General features: G+C 39.6%; 2 protein-coding genes across 3 annotated transcripts in view; one reads left to right on the forward strand and one right to left on the reverse strand.

Moving 5' to 3' along the window:
- LOC101859192 overlaps positions 1–5,253 on the reverse strand; it is an 84,384-nt gene extending 79,131 nt beyond the window's left edge. Inside the window, exon 1 of the mRNA XM_005106136.2 lies at positions 4,962–5,253. The gene's annotated coding sequence lies outside the window, so the exon portion shown is untranslated. The remainder of the gene's footprint in view (positions 1–4,961) is intronic.
- An 80-nt stretch (positions 5,254–5,333) lies between these two features.
- LOC101859504 (leucine-rich repeat-containing protein 23) lies at positions 5,334–21,303 on the forward strand. Of its 2 annotated transcripts, XM_005106137.2 has the most exons (10): positions 5,334–5,548; positions 7,567–7,679; positions 7,957–8,131; positions 9,023–9,101; positions 12,690–12,820; positions 15,375–15,511; positions 16,106–16,182; positions 18,190–18,344; positions 19,149–19,238; positions 20,468–21,303. In XM_005106137.2, exons 1-10 carry the CDS (start codon positions 5,417–5,419, stop codon positions 20,516–20,518), a joined length of 1,140 nt encoding a protein of 379 aa, XP_005106194.1. In that variant the 5' UTR covers positions 5,334–5,416; the 3' UTR covers positions 20,519–21,303. The 2 variants fall into 2 exon arrangements, with proteins under 2 accessions (XP_005106194.1, XP_005106195.1); XM_005106138.2 differs by lacking the exon at positions 19,149–19,238.
- The last annotated feature ends 877 nt before the right edge of the window (positions 21,304–22,180 follow it).

Genomic DNA, 22,180 nt, shown 5'->3' on the forward strand with positions numbered 1-22,180 from the left:
CTCTCTCTCTCTCTCTCTCTCTCTCTCAGCCCATCAGCACTTTTCTCCCAAACCAACCAGATAACAGTCAACAGAATACGAGAGCGAAAAACGGATCTGTAATTTTACCTGTGGTGTTTGAACAACATTTCATTGACAACAGGGAAAATTTTATCATTGATTCAGAACGCATTTAAAATGGCATTATTCCTACTCAAATTTCACCAACTTCCCAGTCCTATGTTTCCCTGCACAACCGATAAAGCAAAAATATCATCAGAGCGGAGCGGATGGAATACAGTGTCTCCATGCAGCATGTGTATAATGAGACATATAGTGTTTATATCTAGGCATGGGGAGGGTGGGGCAGAGACGAGGAGAGAGATTGAAAGAGAAAGACAGGCAAATAGAAAAAGAAAAATAAATGGACCTGTACTATAGTGCAAGAACCTGGAAGTACTATTGTTATATTATTCACAATTCAATGTCAGATAGGATGATTTTTTTTTAAAACAGCAAACAAACAAACAAAAACCCAAGAAAACTCCCAGCAGTCAAGTAGACAGATATAGAGCACTGATAAAAGGTTTAGGGAACTACTATTAACACTGCAAGTGCACCTAAGAAGCAGGCACCTCAATTTTTTACCTGCAGCTCATGATGATTCAGCACAACAACAGTTATGTTTGACAGAGAATAGATAAAACAACACTGACAGGGCGCTTCAGGAAACAGATCACAAGCCCATCAAAACATCTTCAAATGCAGGATAAAATCACAGACACACAAAATGGTTTACTCCACCAACAGAGCCAGGAAGAAATTCAAGAAGGAGAGTGTTATAATAATAATAATAGCTGATATGTCTTTCCCATCAATACAATAGTAACAATTCAAATCATCTACGAAGCAGGCTGCTTCCACCCTGTTTGTCAGAGTCAATCATAATCAAGGCTGACCGGGATACAATAATCGCAGTAGACAAACAGTGATACTCATTTAAAAACCCTCCCTATACCGAACTAGCATTTTCTGTGTGCAACAGAGGAGGGAGTGCCTTAAACCGCTGTGCATACACACGGGGGTTTGTTTGTTTGAGTAAAGAGAAGCATGCCAACACAATAATGGTTATTTAGTGCTGGGAAAAAATAAGACAAGCAGACAGAAAGAACAGAGGGAAAGTAATGTTTTCATGTTTTAGTAGAGGTTTTACGGCGCTCGTAACTCCATAAGGTTACATGAGCGCCGGAAGATTAGAGGTGTTACAAGAGAGTAACAAACAAAAGAGAAGGAGGGGAGATAAGGACGATAGATGTTTGATAGGAAAGACAGAGCAAACCACACCAGAGCACCCGCCAACCACCAGCAGGGAAAGTAAAGAAGGAGGACCTACCCTTTCTCTTCTCGAGCGTAACCATAATCCTCCGTCTGGTGCGGCCGCGGACCCAAATCAATTTCGTCCGATCAAGTGGCAGGGGATCCCTCTCCTCCCTCACCTTCGTCCTCCCCCCACCCTCCCCTCCCGCTTCTTCACCACTTCTTCCCCGCGATCCCGTCTTGGACGTCGTATTTGGTTGCCATGGAGACCCAGAACGCCACAATGGTAGGAATCTATGACATCAAGGCTCCCGGCCCAATCGATACCTGCTTCCAATAAATCTTTGATGGGCCTTTGTTCTTATTTCCATTTTTCCTCGCTGCTGTAGCCCCTCCAGTTAAAGTATACACCTTCTCCTTTCCCTTTTTTAAATTTCTTTATTTCTCTTTCTCTCTGTGTGTTCCTTCCCCCCCCTCTCTCTCTCTCTCTCTCTCTCTCTCTCTCTCTCTCTCTCTCTCTCTCTCTCTCTCTCTCTCTCTCTCAGCCCATCAGCACTTTTCTCCCAAACCAACCAGATAACAGTCAACAGAATACGAGAGCGAAAAACGGATCTGTAATTTTACCTGTGGTGTTTGAACAACATTTCATTGACAACAGGGAAAATTTTATCATTGATTCAGAACGCATTTAAAATGGCATTATTCCTACTCAAATTTCACCAACTTCCCAGTCCTATGTTTCCCTGCACAACCGATAAAGCAAAAATATCATCAGAGCGGAGCGGATGGAATACAGTGTCTCCATGCAGCATGTGTATAATGAGACATATAGTGTTTATATCTAGGCATGGGGAGGGTGGGGCAGAGACGAGGAGAGAGATTGAAAGAGAAAGACAGGCAAATAGAAAAAGAAAAATAAATGGACCTGTACTATAGTGCAAGAACCTGGAAGTACTATTGTTATATTATTCACAATTCAATGTCAGATAGGATGATTTTTTTTTAAAACAGCAAACAAACAAACAAAAACCCAAGAAAACTCCCAGCAGTCAAGTAGACAGATATAGAGCACTGATAAAAGGTTTAGGGAACTACTATTAACACTGCAAGTGCACCTAAGAAGCAGGCACCTCAATTTTTTACCTGCAGCTCATGATGATTCAGCACAACAACAGTTATGTTTGACAGAGAATAGATAAAACAACACTGACAGGGCGCTTCAGGAAACAGATCACAAGCCCATCAAAACATCTTCAAATGCAGGATAAAATCACAGACACACAAAATGGTTTACTCCACCAACAGAGCCAGGAAGAAATTCAAGAAGGAGAGTGTTATAATAATAATAATAGCTGATATGTCTTTCCCATCAATACAATAGTAACAATTCAAATCATCTACGAAGCAGGCTGCTTCCACCCTGTTTGTCAGAGTCAATCATAATCAAGGCTGACCGGGATACAATAATCGCAGTAGACAAACAGTGATACTCATTTAAAAACCCTCCCTATACCGAACTAGCATTTTCTGTGTGCAACAGAGGAGGGAGTGCCTTAAACCGCTGTGCATACACGCGGGGGTTTGTTTGTTTGAGTAAAGAGAAGCATGCCAACACAATAATGGTTATTTAGTGCTGGGAAAAAATAAGACAAGCAGACAGAAAGAACAGAGGGAAAGTAATGTTTTCATGTTTTAGTAGAGGTTTTACGGCGCTCGTAACTCCATAAGGTTACATGAGCGCCAGAAGATTAGAGGTGTTACAAGAGAGTAACAAACAAAATAGAAGGAGGGGAGATAAGGACGATAGATGTTTGATAGGAAAGAAGGAGCAAGCCTCACCACAGCACCCGCCAACCACCAGCAGGGAAAGTAAAGAAGGAGGACCTACCAGTGGTGTCTTTTAACCAACCGCACACATGAGGGGGCATTAAAGTGAGGGGAATAGAAGAAAGCATGAAGACAGAAAAGGAGTACAGTAACACAAAGAGAAAAACAAAAACAAAAAAACACCAAAAAAAAACAGTCACAGTAAAGAACAACAATAGGATGGACTGTTTTCAATAGTGTTCTAAAAATTTGGAATCTACTCAAGTGAAAAAATTGGGGAGAATCTATCCAAGTTTTTAAAAAAAATAAATAACAAAGCAGATTAATGTTCATTATATTTATCTTTCAACATTGAATAAAAATTGTTCAGTTTTAATTCTAAAACGTCTTTAGTAAAAATAATATTGATAATTTTTAACCCTTCCCCAATTATATCACGTAAAGTGTCAACCCATAAACCCCTTTATTTCTCCAGGTAACAAGATTTGAAAATATTTGAGCAACATTAAATTAAATTCGATCTATTATACACTGTCTCTGAAAGAAAATAGAACAAAGAAGAGAAAGACAAAAAAAATTTTTTTACAAAAATAGCAAGTGCATTTTTAATTTGTTTCTTTTGTAATAAAACGGTCTAGAAATTTTGACATTCGCTTCCAAACTTTTGTCTTTTGAAGGATTATTAACTCTAAACTTGTCATTTTTTAAAAAATTAAATAGATCTAGAAAGGCCTTTTTTGAAAATGAATGTAGATCTAGAAAATCTAGATATAAACTGTAAAAATCAGGCTGAACTACAAATCACAACTGGGGTGCAACAACGATCAGAAAAGATCATTGGCGACAAACATTGACCCCGCCTACAAAAATATTAACAAAACAAGCTTGCAAAACTACATTCGGTGTCTCGATTTGTAAAAATTTCAAGTCCATGACATTAAATGTACATAGATCTAGATTCTAGATCTAGCTAGATCTAGAATCTAGAGCCTTAATATAAATCAACAAAAAAGAAATGAAAATGAAAACTCAGAAAGATGATACCTGGACAAAAATAGATCTGATGATATTAGTTTAATATTAGGCCTACATAGATCTGATCTAGATTCTAGATCTGTATAGAATCTATGTGAGGGCTAGAAATCTATACAATCTCAAACTACTCCAAAACCCAACACACCTTGATCTGTTATTTATCAAGCACAGAACAAATTACCAAATACTAAAAGCTACCACCACCAAGACCTACAATCCCACATAACATTCACACATGGAAAAGACAGTGGTAACTTAGTAGTCTAGAGACTTTAAAATATTTCACTTTTTAACGAAAATAATGAAGTAATCTTTATTTTTTTAAAGATTAGGATAGGCCTAAAGATCTCACTTCGATTTTAATTAAATATTATTTTGAAGAAGAAGAAACGAACAGGACCTGTTTTGTTTGGATTTTTTTCTCGATACACCTGAACCTTTGTAAGGCATATAACACAGGTCACCGCCACAATACCACCATCAAGTTAACACTGTTCACTAAATAAACCTAGATCTAGATCTATGTCCAAGCGAACAATGACTAATGACGGTCAAAACTGGAAGAGCTACCCCAGTAGGTTATCGTATCCAAAAGAAGGTGGCGGTGACCCGTGTTTATGCCAGTTTATAGAAACTCAAAGTAGGGCATGGGCCGGGGCCGAAGGCAATGTTTGCCACATCCACTCAATAAAATCTCGAAATCTATCAAACCTCAAATTTCTCTTGAAATACAGATCATTCAAAAGAAAAGTTGAATTAGGGTAAAAGGTAAACATCAACAAAAAGTTTGAAAAAATACTCACGAATCGAAAAGAAGGGTGTATTCTCTGTGTGGGAGAACAAAAAGCGTCCGGACAAGTTTCATGAACTTCCCACTATAGATATAAGGGAATTTTCCATACCTTTTCAGGCCCAATCATAGCAATAAATTGGTTGGCTGGGTCTGCAAATGCATACTCTCTACGCCAGCTTTTTTTGTAAACAAACTTTGTCTAAATAGGGTACAATCGACCTTTTCCCCCTTTTTAAGGGTAATTTAGGTTTGAAAAAAAATTATAAAGATTATTTGTTTGCATAGTTTTCACATATTTTCCTGTAATTAGTGTAAATATGAAACGCAACAGTGTAAATTAATTTCTTAGATTTGAACCGGAAGTGTTCGTTGTCACGGCAACAGCGACGCCTAGAGGAATTGTAGGTTTTGACTGGTGAGCTGTCTCGTACTCGGTGCTTGGATTTGTTCTGATAAACAGAAAAGATGTCAGACGAAGATACTGAAGTTGCTCCAGGCGGAGAAGAGGAAGAAGAAGAAAATCTTGGAGCTGAGGAGGGAGATGAAGAAGGGCTTGGAGACGAGGAAGAGGAACACGCCGAGGAAGAGGAGGAAGAGGTAATCTTCCGTGTGTGTCAAATCATCTATTTTGTGGTATTGAGCTAATATTTGTGTTTTCTTATGCAAATAAATTTTCATTTTGGTAATGAACTGAGCTCGACACAGACGACCTGGTGATCAATTAGTATAGAGCTCTAGTAACGCTTTTTGGGACTTGTGTCACATTTTAAAAAAAAGAGATAACTGGTTACTTTGGTACTACAACAACCAATGATACATATTGAGTTTAGCTGATGGCATCTGCCAACAGTAAAAGCAGTCTCTGTTCCTTGCTAGAATTTAACTTCTGTCATCTTGTTCATATTTCATAGCAGCGTATGATCATAATTCACTTAAGTCGTGTAGAATTCTCATATCTCATACTCTCAATAATTTCATAATTATAATGAATAATGTCAACAAACATGACACGTCTGCATCCCCGGAGTAGAAATCTACCAGTATTTGCAACACTGTCTTTTTTATGTCACCATAAAGAATGAAGAAAAAGATAGTGTTCACTGAGGACCGAGGAGTGAAGCAAAATTATTTCCTGATTTACAGTAGAAATTGATTAATCTTGTGTACCGTACATGTTGATTTTCTTTCCAATAGGTACCCTCAAAATTTGCAAGTGGCTGTGTAATTTCGGAGGCTATATTATGTTATAGTAAAGTGAATGATTTTTCAGGGGTCACCGAAAGAGAGCGCATGCATTGATGGTCATTTGTGTGTGTGTGTGTGTGTGTGTGTGTGTGTGTGTGCAGAAAGGGACGGGGGGGGGGGGGTTGGTTAAATGTGTAGTTCCAAGTACATATTTTTCTAAACACATCCAAATAGATTTTTTAGAGCAGGTGGTCCTGAGCACAGCAACAATATAATATTTATATTTGACTTTTCGGACAATAGTCACAATCGACACGTACAGATATATATATATATATATATATATATATATATATATATATATATATATATATATATAGATATATATATATATATATATATATATACAGTCAAACCTGTGTAAGACGGCCACCCATTGTCGAGGAGAAAACTGGCCATATAAGTCAGGTGGCCATCTTAGGCAGGACTGATCAAGATGAAGAAAACATACTATTCCTTTCTGAGGTCCCAACCAAAGGTAGCCGTTTTGTTGTTGTTGTTTTCACTGGGATTTTTTTCTCTATTTTTCTTTTGTTGCTGCTTTTGTGCAAGGGTGACAATAAAACAAAATGTATCAGACAAGGAGGACCGAGCGCTATGGTAAAACAAACACATGGGTCGCCACCACTCGGAGAACGAGCGACACTTCTGTAACTAGTTCCTATGACGTCCATTGTTATTTTGTTACAGACTGGGTAAACAGTGACCACTCATCTCACTTACGATTTGTGTATGAGTTCTGGGCGGGGATTGTGGTTATGAGGGATCACACGCTTACCTCACCAGCTGCTGAAAATTTGTTACCAATTGGTCAATAGTGGGAGGGGCCTACGCAACATGATCAATTGGAGGGACTACCTAACAACAACGACAGGTGATTGGATTATGACGGCTCGCCCACAACGCCATTGGCCAATGCAGAATTTAAGACAAAACGTAATGGAGTCACTAAGGTGGCCACCTAAGGCAGGCGTTATTGTTTAGTATGATAGGTGTTGTGTGTTAAAATATGATGGCCGCGGCCACGTTGGACAGGTGCCCGTTTTACACAGTTAAATTATATAGAAAAAACGCAAGGGAGGAAATGGAAAGTGGTCGTCTTATAGAGGTAGCCGTCAGGGCAGGTTCGACAAATATATATAGTATGTATATATGCTGATTGCGTGATGCTGGAGATGGCTCGACGTAGGCACCCATGAAGTGCCTCGCATGACGTACGCAGATGACATTTTTTTTCAAACATTCATGAATAATAATCAGAGATTATGACACACACAGTAAAGCAATTTTCTTGAATGATATTATTTAGGTCTTCCATATTTGGACTACATATTTAAATATTAGCTATTACCTGTTATCTTCGTTTTCAGAAAGTACCCCCAAATCCTTTGTCTGAAGATCTGGTTGCAGAGAGCTTGTCACTTCTTTGTAAGACTGGAGATGGCTTGTCACACGCATACGTTAGACTCGATGTTCATGAAAGGTACGTTAGCATTTGAAAAATACATTTTTTACTGTCCTATTATCGTAAACTAGTTTATTGCTTGACCTGTCAATTATTCTGTGATGTTATGTCAATGTTAAGAATACTGTTTTTGAAAGTACAGTTGCTTTTGCAAGTAGCATGGTATAAAGCACACGTTTGATCGCTCTAGTTTTTTTCTACTATACTATAATATCTTGTCTGAAATGATGTAGCCTACAAATGTTGTCATCATGGTGATTATTATTTATTTGCTTCATATTTCCTATTTTCGCAGGGAAATCACAGACATTGAAATTTTGCAGTCTTTCATTCATCTTCGATATATTGACGTCAGTAAAAATTCACTAAAGGACATTTCGCCGCTCAGTGCTCTCACTCACATGCTGACCCTTAAGGCTGATGAGAATCTCCTCACTACTGCCAAGCTAGAAGAGATGCCTTTCCTTCAGGTCGGTAGCTGTGGGGGTCAAATGCGAATGTTGCTGAGAAGAAAATGTGTGAATGTTACTGAGTGTGATAAGAGTGAATGTCGCTGTTACACGACTGTCATTTGTGAGGCAGCGTGGTGAAATCAGGCACTCGTCAAAACAACAAAATCGAAGAAGCAGACATTTTTCCATCAGTTTGAAAATTTGTATTGAATTTGTATTTTTTGGCTTTAACCTCTTTTATGTCTATATAACACATTTCCATGACAATTTTACTGAAAAATATTTATTAAAGGCACAAAATAATATGTAATTTTTCAGTTTTCAAAGACTCTTTTACTTAAGCTATTGGAGGTACCTAATTTTGGTGGCCATTTTCTCGATAATTTCACCACTGAAATCAGGCGGCCTCACTTTCTGCAATCCCAGATCTTGAGCACTATGCCAGATTGGAAGCAAGACAAAAACATCTGCTTTCAGATGATACCAACAACTTCACGTGCCCAAAAATTGACGAGCGCCTGGTTCCACCACTTTGTGACACATTTGTTGTCATTGTCGGTGATAAATTGATGAATAGAGATATGTAATGCGTATCCTTGATATTAGTGGTAAAAGTGAGCTCTCATCCTGAAAACTCAGCTGTTATCTCTTTTGATGGCATTGTGTCTTAGAATGAGTTGAACCCCTCTCTGTGAAAGGCTCTAAAAGTTAGTGCAGACAAAACTTTCTTGTCACAGGTTTATGTTCAAAGTGAATAGTATCTACATATTATTTTTAAAGACTATGCGTTCATCTGGCACCTATCACAACACAAAGTCGATTTTTTTACGTGGACAACTGTGCATAAAGAGTTTTTAAGTGTCTTGGTTTTCCTCTTTATGAATGTATTGACTGTGAACTCTTGTACAGGTTGCCAGTTTCAGTCACAACAAAATCGTCACCACAGAAGGCATCAACCATCCAATGCTGGAGCATCTCAACCTAAACAGTAAGTCGCTTCTGTCTGTTGTGATAGCATCAGGGCTTTATTATATATATTGTATTCTTGGTCTTAATTTAGTGATTGGGATAGACTTCAGGCATTTCATTTTAAAAGCCATTTTGTACAGGATTATAAAGGAAATCATTCTAATGTGTGTGTGTTCCAATTCTCTTTGTGACGTCAATTGTTGTTTGTTTTTTGGTTTATTAAACTGCAAGGAAATACTCAACACCTGGATGTTCATTTTCTTTGTCATAGCTTTTTTTCTCCAAAAATAATGCCCTTGCCTGTCGATTTTACTACTGGGCAATACATTTTAGAAGCCACCAGCGACTTGTGGTGAGTGAGACAAAGCACATGAAGAAACAATCCTTGATGCGGTTTTTGGGAAGGGGAAATAACAGCGACAAATGTTATTTCAAAACCCTGATAATATTTATCTCCCTTATTTGTTCAAATTGCGCTTATTAGCCTATGTATTCGAAAAGTGTATTTTTCAGAACTCGTATTTTGTATGTGATGGTTTAGCACTGTAAAAGAAACAAAAAACCCTTTCAAAGGCACAGTGAGAAAAGAAACTATGATTACTAAGAAGGAAGAAATGAGGAAAGAAGACAAAGACATTCCTCCAGTACAGAGGAGTCCACTTTTTTTTACTGTCCTGTACAGTACTTTCCCTCTGGGGCAATAAAGTATTTATCTCATCTGATCTTATCTTACTTAAACAAAAGTCAGCGAGAGTACAAGATTTTCTTCGTTTTAGCTGAGATTTTCAGTTTAGAGAGGTTGTGCATATATATATATATGTAGCGTAAACACGGCCTCGCGGGCACTCGCGACCTTCCGACCACGTGGTATCGATGAAATTGGGGCAATTCCGATCGCTGTTTCTTTGCTCTTTCGCTATAAAACACCCAATGCCGTACACCTTGTAAAAGTTCAGCTTTTCCTCTTTACAATGGTATAAGTTGTTTATATGTCCCATTATTAGGAGCGGAGAATCGCCGAGGAAAGCGAAGCCCCTCGCGGTCTGAATGCGTGGTCGGCCGGTTCAAAAATTGACACAAGTGCATTCAAATGCTTCGCGGAACGAGGGATGATTAAATACCGTCTTTTCATTGGCAGAGAACGATAGAGCTTGAAACAGGCTTTCCCGTGGTATATATTTGGCCTTTGGCGTTTAAATAGAAAGCCTTTGAAAATACCGTCAAAATTTTAAAAGATCATTTTTTACACGAGATACGTAAAATACCGGCTCAAAAAAAGGTATCAATTAAAAGATTAGTTCATTTCCTATTAGAATAAAGTAATTAATGTGGAATTATTTTGTATCAATCCTTCCGCGAGACTTGGAAAGCATGTGACCCCGCACGCGGGGTTCACAACAGTAAAGTACTGTAAAGAGCCGACTCGCTCGCCGTGGGGGCTGGTGCGGCGCCGGCCGTGTCAATGCTCCAAATTTTTGTTTTTGTCCAAATAACAGCAGATCGTCGTGTTTGAGGCGATAAAATACAGATTTGTAATGATCTCACAGTCTTGAAAAAAATTAGGCTCCATATATTTGTTATAGTGATTGTACTCTGTTTATGTGGAGATGTTTAGTGCACTTGGTACTCTTTTATTATATATGTCAAACATAGGGTTGCAGCCAGTGACTGACTTAAACAAATTTGATCAAATTTTAAACAACTACCATTTTTTTAAAAATTGACTGAGATGTTAAAGAATGGTACCAAAATGCTCAGTGGATATAGGCCTTTCAAATGGAACAGATAAATTTGGCATACATCTACTTTGAAAATTTAGTTTCTGGTACCTAATATATATATAAAAAGTAAAGATCAGGGGTTTCATTTTCTTTCAGTTTACTGCCGTTTTTGGATTAACTGTGTTTGGTCAAAGAGGACTGTACTATACTTTAAAATTATCAGAGTGGCTACTCGCCCGATGTCGAGTGACTAGTGCCAGGCTACTCGCCCGATCTAGAATTTCTGCGCATGTTCCGGGCGAACGAATTCGGTCGATTAGCCCCGCCTGGTCTGCGGCTTCTGGCCCTTAGGGATTTCTGCGCATGTTCCATGGTCTGGGCCGTGGGGATTTCTGTGCATGCTCCTTTGAAATTCGCGTGATCAATCGCGCAAGATTCAGTCACTCTCACGGTCACTCCTTGTCTTCTAAGTCAAGAGTCGGATCGGTTCTAACTTGACAGTTTTGACTTTGACTGCAATTATCTGACAAAATTGACATTATTATAATACATGTCATGTATGAAGATGGGACTGGCCATAATGTGTACTGTAATGACTGTATTGCACCGGGTCAGCTTGTGAACCAGCACAGAGAGAAAACGTCAGGAATCAATAATTGTAATAACAAAAACACCCCCCCCTCTCTCTCTCTCTCTCTCTCTCTCTCTCTCTCTCTCTCTCTCTCTCTCTCTCTCTCTCTCTCTCTCTCTCTCTCTCTCTCTCTCTCTCTCTCTCTCTCTCTCTCTCTCTCTCTCTCTCTTTCTCTCTCTCTTTCTCCCTCTCTCTTTGTTGTTCTCACTTTCACATTCTCACTCTCTCTCTCTCTTTCTCTTTCTTCCCCCCCCCCCCCCCCCCCCTCTCTTTCTCTCGCTGCCCGAAGACAAAAGTTATTGCTTTCAACTCAGCGTAAGAACATTTGTTTACACTCGTATCACAGGCCGTCACGCGCTAATAAGACGAGGTAGCCCAAGTCTCGTTCAGACGCGAGATAGGGCAATTGAAACATCTTGGTAGTAGTTAGCCAATCTTTAATAACATCACGGGACTGCATTTCTATTGTTAGTAACTTTGTCACCGGCATTCAAATGAATGATAATAATTAAATAATTAATAAAGGGTGATAGATCTAGGGGATCTGCAACCATGTTGTCAACTCGCGAGGGAAACCTCGGAAGACGACAAAAATAGATGGCGAAAAAACATCATCTATTATCTATTTTGGCCCAATCAGAGAGGTGTGATAGGTGCTCTCAATAGCTTCATGTCGCTCAGAAGGCCGTGAGGCCGTGTTCACGCTACCTAAAACGGGGTGCCCACTACAGATGGGATCGCCCGATTCGGTCGCCTTAAAAACAAACATGTTTGGGTTTTTTTTAGTTTCAGGCAATCGAGTTGGGCGATCAGCCCGATCCAGCTGTAGTGGGCACCCCGTACAAGACTAAGACTAGATCTAGGTGACCGGCTCCGGGTGGGCAGAAAATGCTAGCCACCTGAAGTTGCAGAAATCCCCACGGGCCAGTAGTGTCAGGCTAAACCGAATTCAGTCGACTAGCCTGACCCTAGCCACCCTATCGGGCGAGTAGCCTGGCGCTAGTCACCCGACATCGGGCGAGTAGCACCGGCCTAAAATGATTTATGTGACTGTCACACTTGTTCATGTAATCATAAACGTATATTATCTGTGCTGTTACCCCTAAATTTGAATGGCTGCTACTTTTGAGTCTATATAATATAATTGACATCCCCTCCCCCCCCCCCCTCCCCTTCTGAATGTTCAGAAGAAAAACGCAGGAAAACACTTTGGTGTTTGTTCCACAAAAGAAAAGTAACTTTGCTCTGTCTCCAGATAACTTGATCAAAGAAGTGACAGGGCTGGATGCGACAAAACTGTCTCGTCTACACTCGCTGGAGCTGAGAGGCAACAAGCTGGAGAGTACTGACGGCATTTACCTGCCCAACCTGAAGAACTTGTTTCTTGTACGCAGATTTTGCTTCTTTTATTGATCCCAGCCGTCTGTTCACTCTTCTGTCCATACTTCCTTTCTTTTGTCAATCACCTTTCTTTCCATCTACCTATCCTTCCTTTTTTAGGGAAATTTTTTAATGGAAGCATTCAGATAACAAAACATGCTGTTTCTCAGTGCTTCTTCTACAGTATTTTTCTACTGTCTGCCTATGAACAGAAAACGGAAGCTAACTTGTAACAGGTTTTTCTTTTCATTTAGTATTTAGTTTTATGCTTTGTGCTTCATCCACTTGGCCCAGGATTAGTTACAAACCTCGGTAACAATTACAGCTATTACTGTTATCTCTTTATTTGCTGGAATTGGTGGTTATTAACTCTTACAAGTCGTGGACATATTCTCTGCTTTGTACTGCTGGGTCGCGAGCGCGAGAACGGAACTGAATCGCCACTCTTGCCTGCGGAACACGATTCACGATTCAATTCAGCGGAACGCGGAACAGTATCGCCAAACGATTCTCGATTCACTCCCCTGTCGCTATCACCACCTTGTGGCTTGTTTAACTTACTGCTGAGTCGAGTCACAAGCGCAAGAAAGGAACGGAACCCTAAGTATGGCTCCCCTTATTTTACTAAAGATGGTATAGTCCAACCCCCCTATTAAAACAAAATGAACCGGGTCCAACCAATAGACAGAAGGAATTTTGTGGAGCCATTGTTTTAGCGAATCATGGGGTTGGGGGGGGGGGGTGAATTTATGGGGTCACTAATTGAGGTCAGTTGATAGAGCAGCGCAACAAAGGGTGTGGGGCGGAGAGGATGGCAGGACAACAAGAGTGGGACTCGCGCTCGCCAAGTGGCGTTGATATGACACTGTTCCGTTTCAGTCAGTGTTCCACCACAGTTCAACGAGCGCTCGCATACTCGCGATTCTTTGAAGCCGACTGAATCACGAATCGCCACTCTCAGATTTGATGAGCAGGATCCAGCCCTGCTGCTTTGTCGGGGAACAGGAAGAGAGACTCAATGTAATGATATACACCATAAAATGTCGGGTACAGATCCTAAGAGGAAACTGTTGGTGATAGTCATAGAGACGACGGCCTAGCCCTGTGGCTTTCCAAGCAACCACCCCCAACCGTAAATTCATGGACGATATCAGAATCATGGTCATAGATCTCTACATTCGGAGAAACATTTCTCTTGTGGTTTGTTGAACAAGTACGTTATTAAGTTCTTCGAGTGCAGCTGATTAGCCTTACTTGACTAATCTTTAATCCTATAGAGTTATAGAGTCCTATCTATAGTGTTTTACAGCATTCACGCGCATCTTAGGCCTAGGTCTAACTAAACATTACATGCAGTCACCCAAACACCAGTCTGAACCTTCTCTTAAAAATGCATTTCCAATGACCAATCAAAAAACATTTTTTTTACTTTACCTGTTGGCATGTTTCGTGGATCGGAGCGTGCGTTTAGCGGGAGTGACCGTGGGTTTGTACTTCTAAATTATATATAGTAAAAATGAAAGCGTGCGTTTGAGTGGAGCATGCTTTTTGTATGGCTCGCATTTAGGCGGAGACTACTGTATTTCATTCCTTGTTTTTTTTATTGATTTATATATAAAAAGAAGTGGATAGCCAAGTCATTGTTCAGATATGGGTACAGTAGTACATGACTATAGCGGCAACCGCTACAGCGGGCCCTTACTGGAATCCCTTTTTTTTTCCTATGTAGACTCAATTACCTGTGCATGGGTTTAGCGGGGCAAGGAAAGGCCCGAACTCGGATACAGCGTGAGAGATCAAGCGAGCTCTAGCTGGGGGGAAGGGGGTTGGGGGCTGTAGGCAAGCTCCAAACAAGCAGTCAGCGGTGCGGCGTTGTGATTGGCCAGTTCAGTAATGAGTGAGGTTGGCCAGGCGGCAGAGAGAGATTTAGTGGAGAGACGCGTTACGTGAGCCATTCTAAAAGTGATGTGCCGTAGCTTAGAGTATGAGAGCATATAGGCCATAGCCCTAGGCCTAGGCTAGGCCAAAAATTAAAAGAAAAGGAGAGCGTGTAAGGGTGATTCCTGATTCACAGAATTGCAATCATTGATGCTCATGGGCATACGCACGCATCCTCTTCAACAGTTCTACAGTAGGCCTACCACTACTACCAGTACAATAGACAGCACACGCATCAAGACCGAGGAAAGGATGGCTTCCACCAAAGACAAAAGGAAATGCTTCCCACTCGAATTATAGGCCGAGATAATTAACGAAGATGACTTGAAAAGGAAGACCAATCTAAAATGCAAATTTTATTGATATATATAATATGGATTTTAAGAAATTTCAAGTCATTTCCCCTTTGCATTCCTATAGCGGGAACTCGCCTACAGCATGATTTTTCTTCCAGAACTAAAAGTCACGCTATAGCCGTGTTGTACTGTATTTTTTGCTTTTATTTTCTCAAAAACTGAAAAAATGACTTGGTCGCTTGTGGAATGAGGCTGAGGAAATATATATTTAATTTCTTTCGATATAATGTCACATACAATTTTTTTTCACTTTCTGTCCTGCTCAGGCTGCCAATATAATCAAGAGGATCGAGGGCATGTCTCGACTTACGAGTCTGACCACCATCCACCTCAGGGACAACCAGCTGGAGAATCTGGAAGGGTTCTCCGAGGAGCAGAAGTCCCTACAGTATTTGAATATCAGGTGACGAGACAGGAATAAACACATCTCTCTCACTCGCTCAATCTCCTTCTTCTTCCACACCCTGATTCCATGGGTAGATAAGATCGAGAATTGTCTTCTTGGATAAGGATGAAAACGCAGAGGTCTTGTGTGCATGTTGCTCACGTTAAAGATCTCTTGGTAGCTGAAAATTGTAGAAGTAGAAGACTGGGCCTTTATGCCGGCATTATGCCCCTACCCAGGTAACATTTTAAAAATTAGAAATCCTCCCTGCCATAAAATATACCCCTATCACACCTGTAAAATAGTAAGACACATCCTTGCACTTTCGTAGATTCCTAAAACACAGACTATGTCTCTCCTTTGGAACGTATTGAGGAAGTCAAAATCTCAAACTGAAGTCATTGATGTCGTAAAAGACTAGGTCCAGCAACGAAACAGGATTTTATCATTAAGGAGTTTCCGAGGCCATCCACAAAAGGGAAAAGAATGTTCTTGTAGTTGGCAACTAGGTGCAAAATAAGATGTTACCAAAAAAAAAAAAATCTCTGCCTTCATTCCTACATGATGGCTAGGGGTAAACTTCTTGGTCATCCTTCATGTTTTCTTTTTCAGGGGCAACCTGGTGACTTCTGTGAAGGAAGCAGCCAAGCTGAAATGCCTGCCTCTCATCAGAGCTCTTGTACTCTCAGGTCAGCGTTTTATGTGTGTGTGTGTGCTGTGGGAAGAGTCCCAGCAGTGGACAGAATCGCTTGACTTTGTCAAGGTTCTTATTGTAACACTCAGCACATGGAAAGTATTCCCCCGTTTGTACACAGCCAATTTTGTCATCCAATGTTTCAGCATCTCAAACTTCCCTAGAATAACTCCGCTCCTATTTAACCTCTATCTATCTGTATAAAATCAACACCAAAGTAGAGGTAGAAATGAATGCTCCCTGCAATAAACATTCAGTTTGATTCTAGATAATGTGGATTTGCTGGGGTTTCATAGATTTCTGTTACCGTACGTCATGTCTATCCGAGCGATACCTTGCCAGCTGAACTAGCACCCCAACAGTCGACTCCTCCGAAAGTCAATTTAACTCTGTAAAGTAGGTGAAAGAAACTAAATTTTCAAAGTATCTGTATGCCAAATCTTTCTGTTCCATATATATGAAAGGCCCATGTCTCCTGATAATTTTGGTACCATTCTTTTACCTCTCTGTCTATTTTTAAGAGAATGGCAGCTGTTTTAAATTCAATAAAATATTGTTAAGTGGCGTATTGGCTTCAACCCCATGTTTGACAGACAATAAAAGAGTACCAAGTGCACCAAACATCTCCACATTAACAGAGTAGAATCACTATAACATCCTAATTTTTTTCAAGACTGTGAGATCATTACAAATCAGTATTTTATTACCTCAAACTCAAACACGATAATCTGTCGTTATTTCAACAAAAACACAAAGCGCTGACCGAGTTTTGCGGAAGGATTAATACAAAATAATTCCAAGCCGATTACTTTATTCTAATAGAAAATAAACTGATCTTTCCATCAGTACCTTTTTTTTAGCCAGTATTTTAGTCTACAGATTTCGTGTTAAAAATGATCTTTGAAAACTTTGACTTCATTTTTAAAGGCTTTCTATTTAAACGCCAGAGGCCAAAAATATACCTCGGGAAAGCCCGTTCAAAGCTCTATAGTTCTCTGCCAATAAAAAGACGGTAATTAATCATCAATCTTTCCGTGAAGCATGTGAATGCACGCATGTAAATTTTTTAACCAGCCGAACACGCTTTCCGACCGCAAGGGTCTTCGATTTCCTCAGCAATTCTCCAGCTCCAAATACTCGGATATATACAAACAACTTACACCATTGTAATGAGGAAAAGCTGAACTCCTTCACAGTATACAGCATTTGGTGTTAAATAACGAAAGAGCGAAGAAACAGCGACTGATTTACCGTGATTTCACCTAAACCACGCACTCCGAAGGCCGCGAGTGCCCACGAAGCCATGTTTACGCCACCTATGTAAAGAAGAAGAGGTGCTGTGACCCAAGAAAAAGATTAACTTAACCGAATATCAACTCAAGCGAGTTCAACACAAGCGGAGTCGACAGTAGGCCTACTACTACTAAGAGTTAACCTCGTTATTGTCTCACACTGCGGTCAGCCGTCACAGATCTGTCTGTTTGTCACTTCGGTCAGCTGTCACAGATCTGTCTGTCACACTGAGGTCAGCTGTCACTGATCTGTCTGTTTGTCACTTCGGTCAGCTGTCACAGATCTGTCTGTTTGTCACTTCGGTCAGCTGTCACAGATCTGACTGTTTGTCACTTCGTTCAGCTGTCCCAGATCTGTCTGTTTGTCACTTCGTTCAGCTGTCACAGATCTGTCTGGCTGTCACTTCGGTCAGCTGTCACTGATCTGTCTGTTTGTCACTTCGGTCAGCTGTCACTGATCTGTCTGTCACACTGAGGCCAGATGTGTGCCATTGTTAAACTATTAAAGGTGGTTGTCAACTTGTAGTTTGCAGTGAGGGTAAAATAAGATCGGATAAGAGTTAAATAGTTTAAATAGAAATTTCAATATGAAGTGAAAAATAAAGCTGACAATATATGACGTGTCACATGAGGTACATGTACTTTAAAAGAGCTGCATTATATTTTATACTGACAAGAGTTTTGTTCCTGTTGGAATTTCAACTCTACAGAAAACCCGTGTGCGGAGGAGGACGACTACAGACTGGAGACTCTGATTGGAGTTCGGACCCTGGAACGCCTCGACAAAGATGAGTACACTGACGAAGAGAGAACTGAGGCGGAGGAAATTGCAGAGCAAAGGAGACAAGAAGAGGAAGAGAAAGCAGTGAGTGTTGTGGGCAGGCTTTTGTTGGGTTATCGTCCATACTTTTTTCTCTCTCCTTACAGAATGAAGTACTCACCTTTACTGCGATGAAAGCTTAATGATATACTTTTTGACTGCATTGTGGGTGGTTGGCGGGTGCCTTGTGTGGTTTGCTCCTTCTTTCCTATCAAACATGTATCATCCTTATCCACCCTGCTTCTTTTTTTTTTTTTTTGTAACTCTCTTGTATCACCTTTAATCCTTGGCACTTATATGACCTTATTGTGTTGCAAGTGTCGTTTAACTCTAACAAAAAAATGTATTATTGATAGTCAGATAGAAAATGGTTTAGCTAGGAAAAGTTGATCTCTACAATTTCAGTTTTACTTTATACAATGTACAGTGGTCTAGTAATTAGGCTCTTGGACTTTAACTTTAATCATAAGGTCATGGGTTCAAATCCTATCTGGGGCTTGATGTTCGTGTTTTTGGGAAAGGCATTTCACTTGAATTTTCCTCACTTCACCCAGTTTGGAACAGGCACCCCGCTATAGACAGTGAAAGATCTTGTGAGTGTGAGTGTGTTAGTGCATGACGGCTTAATCTGCAGGTTTGCTCTGTATGCTTCCTGGAAAGCATAGAAAGTTTGTAAGTGTTCCAGGGTCTTCTGGGATAATAATATAGACTGTACAACACATAGAGCTTGCTGTTGACTTGAGCGAGGACACGTACAAATTTTATTAATTATATATTTTGTAATGACCTCCACCTTTTGCAACCTTTTCTGGAAAGGATAAATATTTTGAATATGACATCCACCGACAGGCTTTGAGGACACACATGGCGAGAGAAATGAACATGCTCGCTGACGGGCAGGACATGGAGTATGAACACGAAATTGTTGAGGAGGCAGAGGCACGCTGAGAACAAATATTTTTTAAGAACTTATTTCCAGACGTTTTCTCAGTTTTGTTCTTATTTAATTGATTGTGCTTTCAAGACCATTGCACTTTGGTTAGAACAAGTTGACCAGAAGAGTGAACTGAACCAATCTGTTGGAATTATGTTACAAATTTCTCTTCCTTTTGTTCATGGTTGTATTTCACAGCAAATGTTGGTTTACTCGTTTACTGTGTGTTGCTCGACTTGTTTGTTCACACTTGATAGATCAGTCTATTGCTTGAAATATTTGAACTGGCATTTTGCAAACAGGAAAGACACAAGATATTTTCTCTGATTGCCCCACGTACATAATGGTATAATGATGTTTGACTGTACATGTCATACAGCTGACTGTGCTGACACACACTTTGATTACATTAGTGGTAGAAAACACTGGCTTTTTCTGAATCCCCTAAGTACATCAGAAAGTTATTGGGGAGCTATTAAAAGGGTACAATTAATGAGCAAGTATAAACATATATATTTTCTTGAAAGAAAATATTAGAATGTTGAAATTGTTTTCATTGAAAGACTAGACCCTAACATTAAACTCTAACTCTAACATTAAGCTAAGCTTTCAATATTTTTACGTCCCACTGTCCTACTTAGTACACATACACTCAATATTTCACCGTACACAGGCAATATCAAAGTAAAAGGTTATTACTAATTAGGAAGTTTGTATACTTTCTAGCGACAAAATATGGGAATGTTAAGCTTTCATTGAAAGTATAATACACTAGACCTAACTTCTTTTCAAAAAGTGAAGCAATCTTTTGATTATTCAGGTTTTTGTACTATCAACTCATGAGAAGCTCACACGTATATTTTACTAGTTAGTGCTAGAAACAGTGACCCCCCTGAGATAGGTCTTTTGTTGTTGCTGTATTAGTATAGACAGTTGAGTGAACAATTTGTTTACTTACACTTACAGCTACGGATACTGAAGAAAGTAGTCTGGCATATGCAGAACAAAATCGCCAGGACATAGAAATCTTTTCAATATTACGGACTTCTCTACGTACACATATGTTTCAAATACAAAAAAAAAGTACCCGTTTAAAAGATTTGGGACCTAAAAATCAATTGGCTGTGTGAGTGTTACACTATCTTCATGTTTACTATGTGTGTGTTAGACTATTTTTACACTTTTCTTTCCCCGAACTTCCCCTCAACAATGGCTGACATTTTGTTGTCCTCAGAATGAGGAGCAGGGTGGCTCAGACGTGGAGGAGGCTGCGCCCGAGGACTAAGGAGCCTCGTCACTTCCATCATTCTATTTACCGTCCATTTGATGAGTTAGTGCTTCCCAACCTCGTGAACAGTTCAGCAATGGGGAAACACAAGCTACTTTACAATGACGAAACAAAACTGGAAAAGTACAGAAAAATGAGAAAAGATGAATCTCCAGGAAATCTTGTTCTAGAACTGTAAGACAAATGGCATGAATCAAAGTTAAGAAGCACTAATGATGTACATATATATAAATGAAGTGTATTGGCAGCAGGAAAGGAGAGATTGTTCACTTTGCTAAATAAGTGTTTAATACAGAAGAAAGAACAGCGACATGACGAGGTGTGAATCTTACACCACTTACAGATCTAGGTGAAGAAATACAAAAGTAGTACCTTCTACAAACAAAAAGGCTGTTTTAACTTATTTGATCTCTACAAGTGGAAACAATTCAACTGTGTACACAACGTCAATAACTTTTTTCAGGAGATTTCATGTCTATATTTTCATCAGCTCCTTTGACCTCTCTGTGTCTGCTGACTGAGACAGTTTTGCACTCACATTCTCAGGGTAATCAAATGTAGATGTCTCATGGTGGAAAATGTTTGTTTTATAGTTGTTTTTTTAGGTGCACACCTATTAAATTTATGTACACAGTTGACTTTCAGTTGCAAGCAAAATTGAAAGTCTTAAAATTTAAATGGAAAAAGTATCAAAGCTTAGAAGATAAAAAATAAGCATATTTTTATACTTCCTGCCTTGCAAAAGACAGCATTGTCTTGAAATAAACTCATGGAAAAATGAACCTCTTGATGTTGGTCTCCACTTACAACTTACAGATACTTGTTCTTTTGTCTTTTACCCTCACTTCATCATTCTGTGCTGTATGGTATGAAAGTGCGACGTGGCTACTTTAGTGACTAGACTGTCTGACTCGGAATTGTCAGACTGCGGGTAAAGAGGTTGAGGCTCAGCTCCATCCGACATTGTGTCCTTAGAAAACACATTTTACACAAATTTTCCATTTGACTCGGTCCTTTTGGAGATGGACCTTAAATTCAGAGGCCCTGCCTCTTAAATAACCCCAGTGTCACAAGGGGCGCTAAACCTATAGTTTTGCACATATTTTATAAATATTCCACTGGCAGTTTGATCTAGTCACCTAATCAAAATCATTTGTGTGAAGGAAAAGTAGTAAAATGTAGGAATCTTAGACCAGTCGAAAAGGCGTTTACAATAACCATCATTTTGTGTTGCTCACAGCTCTATCCAAGGTAAAGATAGGGCAGGCGATAATTTCTTTACATTAAATTACATGGTCTTCTCTGTCAAGTTGTCATCTTCAATTGTAGCATATAATCATATTATGTGTCACGACGTGGTGGAATCAGGCACTCGTCAATTTTTGGGTGTATGGAGTTGTTGATATCATCTTAAAGCTTGTTTGTTTATTTTGTGTTTGATGGGAAAAAAGTACCCAATTATTTTAAATAGAAGTCGAAATATTTGCAATTGAAGGAGGTGGGGTCACCTGGTGGCAGAGGTAAAATTAGCAAGAAAATGGCTGCCAGTTACATGATTTCCAAAGTTTTGAGAGTCCTTGGAAACTGCTAATTTACATTTTTTTTGTGCTATTCATCAATATTTTTCAGTAAAATGCATGCAGGAATATGTTTTTAAAA

This window comes from Aplysia californica, unplaced genomic scaffold, assembly GCF_000002075.1.
Source record: "Aplysia californica isolate F4 #8 unplaced genomic scaffold, AplCal3.0 scaffold00516, whole genome shotgun sequence".
NCBI lineage: Eukaryota > Metazoa > Mollusca > Gastropoda > Aplysiida > Aplysiidae > Aplysia > Aplysia californica.

Coding starts and splice junctions, on each gene's coding strand:
- LOC101859504 (XM_005106137.2), top strand. CDS start 5,417: ATGTCAGACGAAGATACTGAAGTTGCTCCAGGCGGAGAAGAGGAAGAA. Junction 7,680..7,956: donor AGACTCGATGTTCATGAAAG/GTACGTTAGCAT, acceptor CTATTTTCGCAG/GGAAATCACAGACATTGAAA. Junction 16,183..18,189: donor CAGAGCTCTTGTACTCTCAG/GTCAGCGTTTTA, acceptor TCAACTCTACAG/AAAACCCGTGTGCGGAGGAG.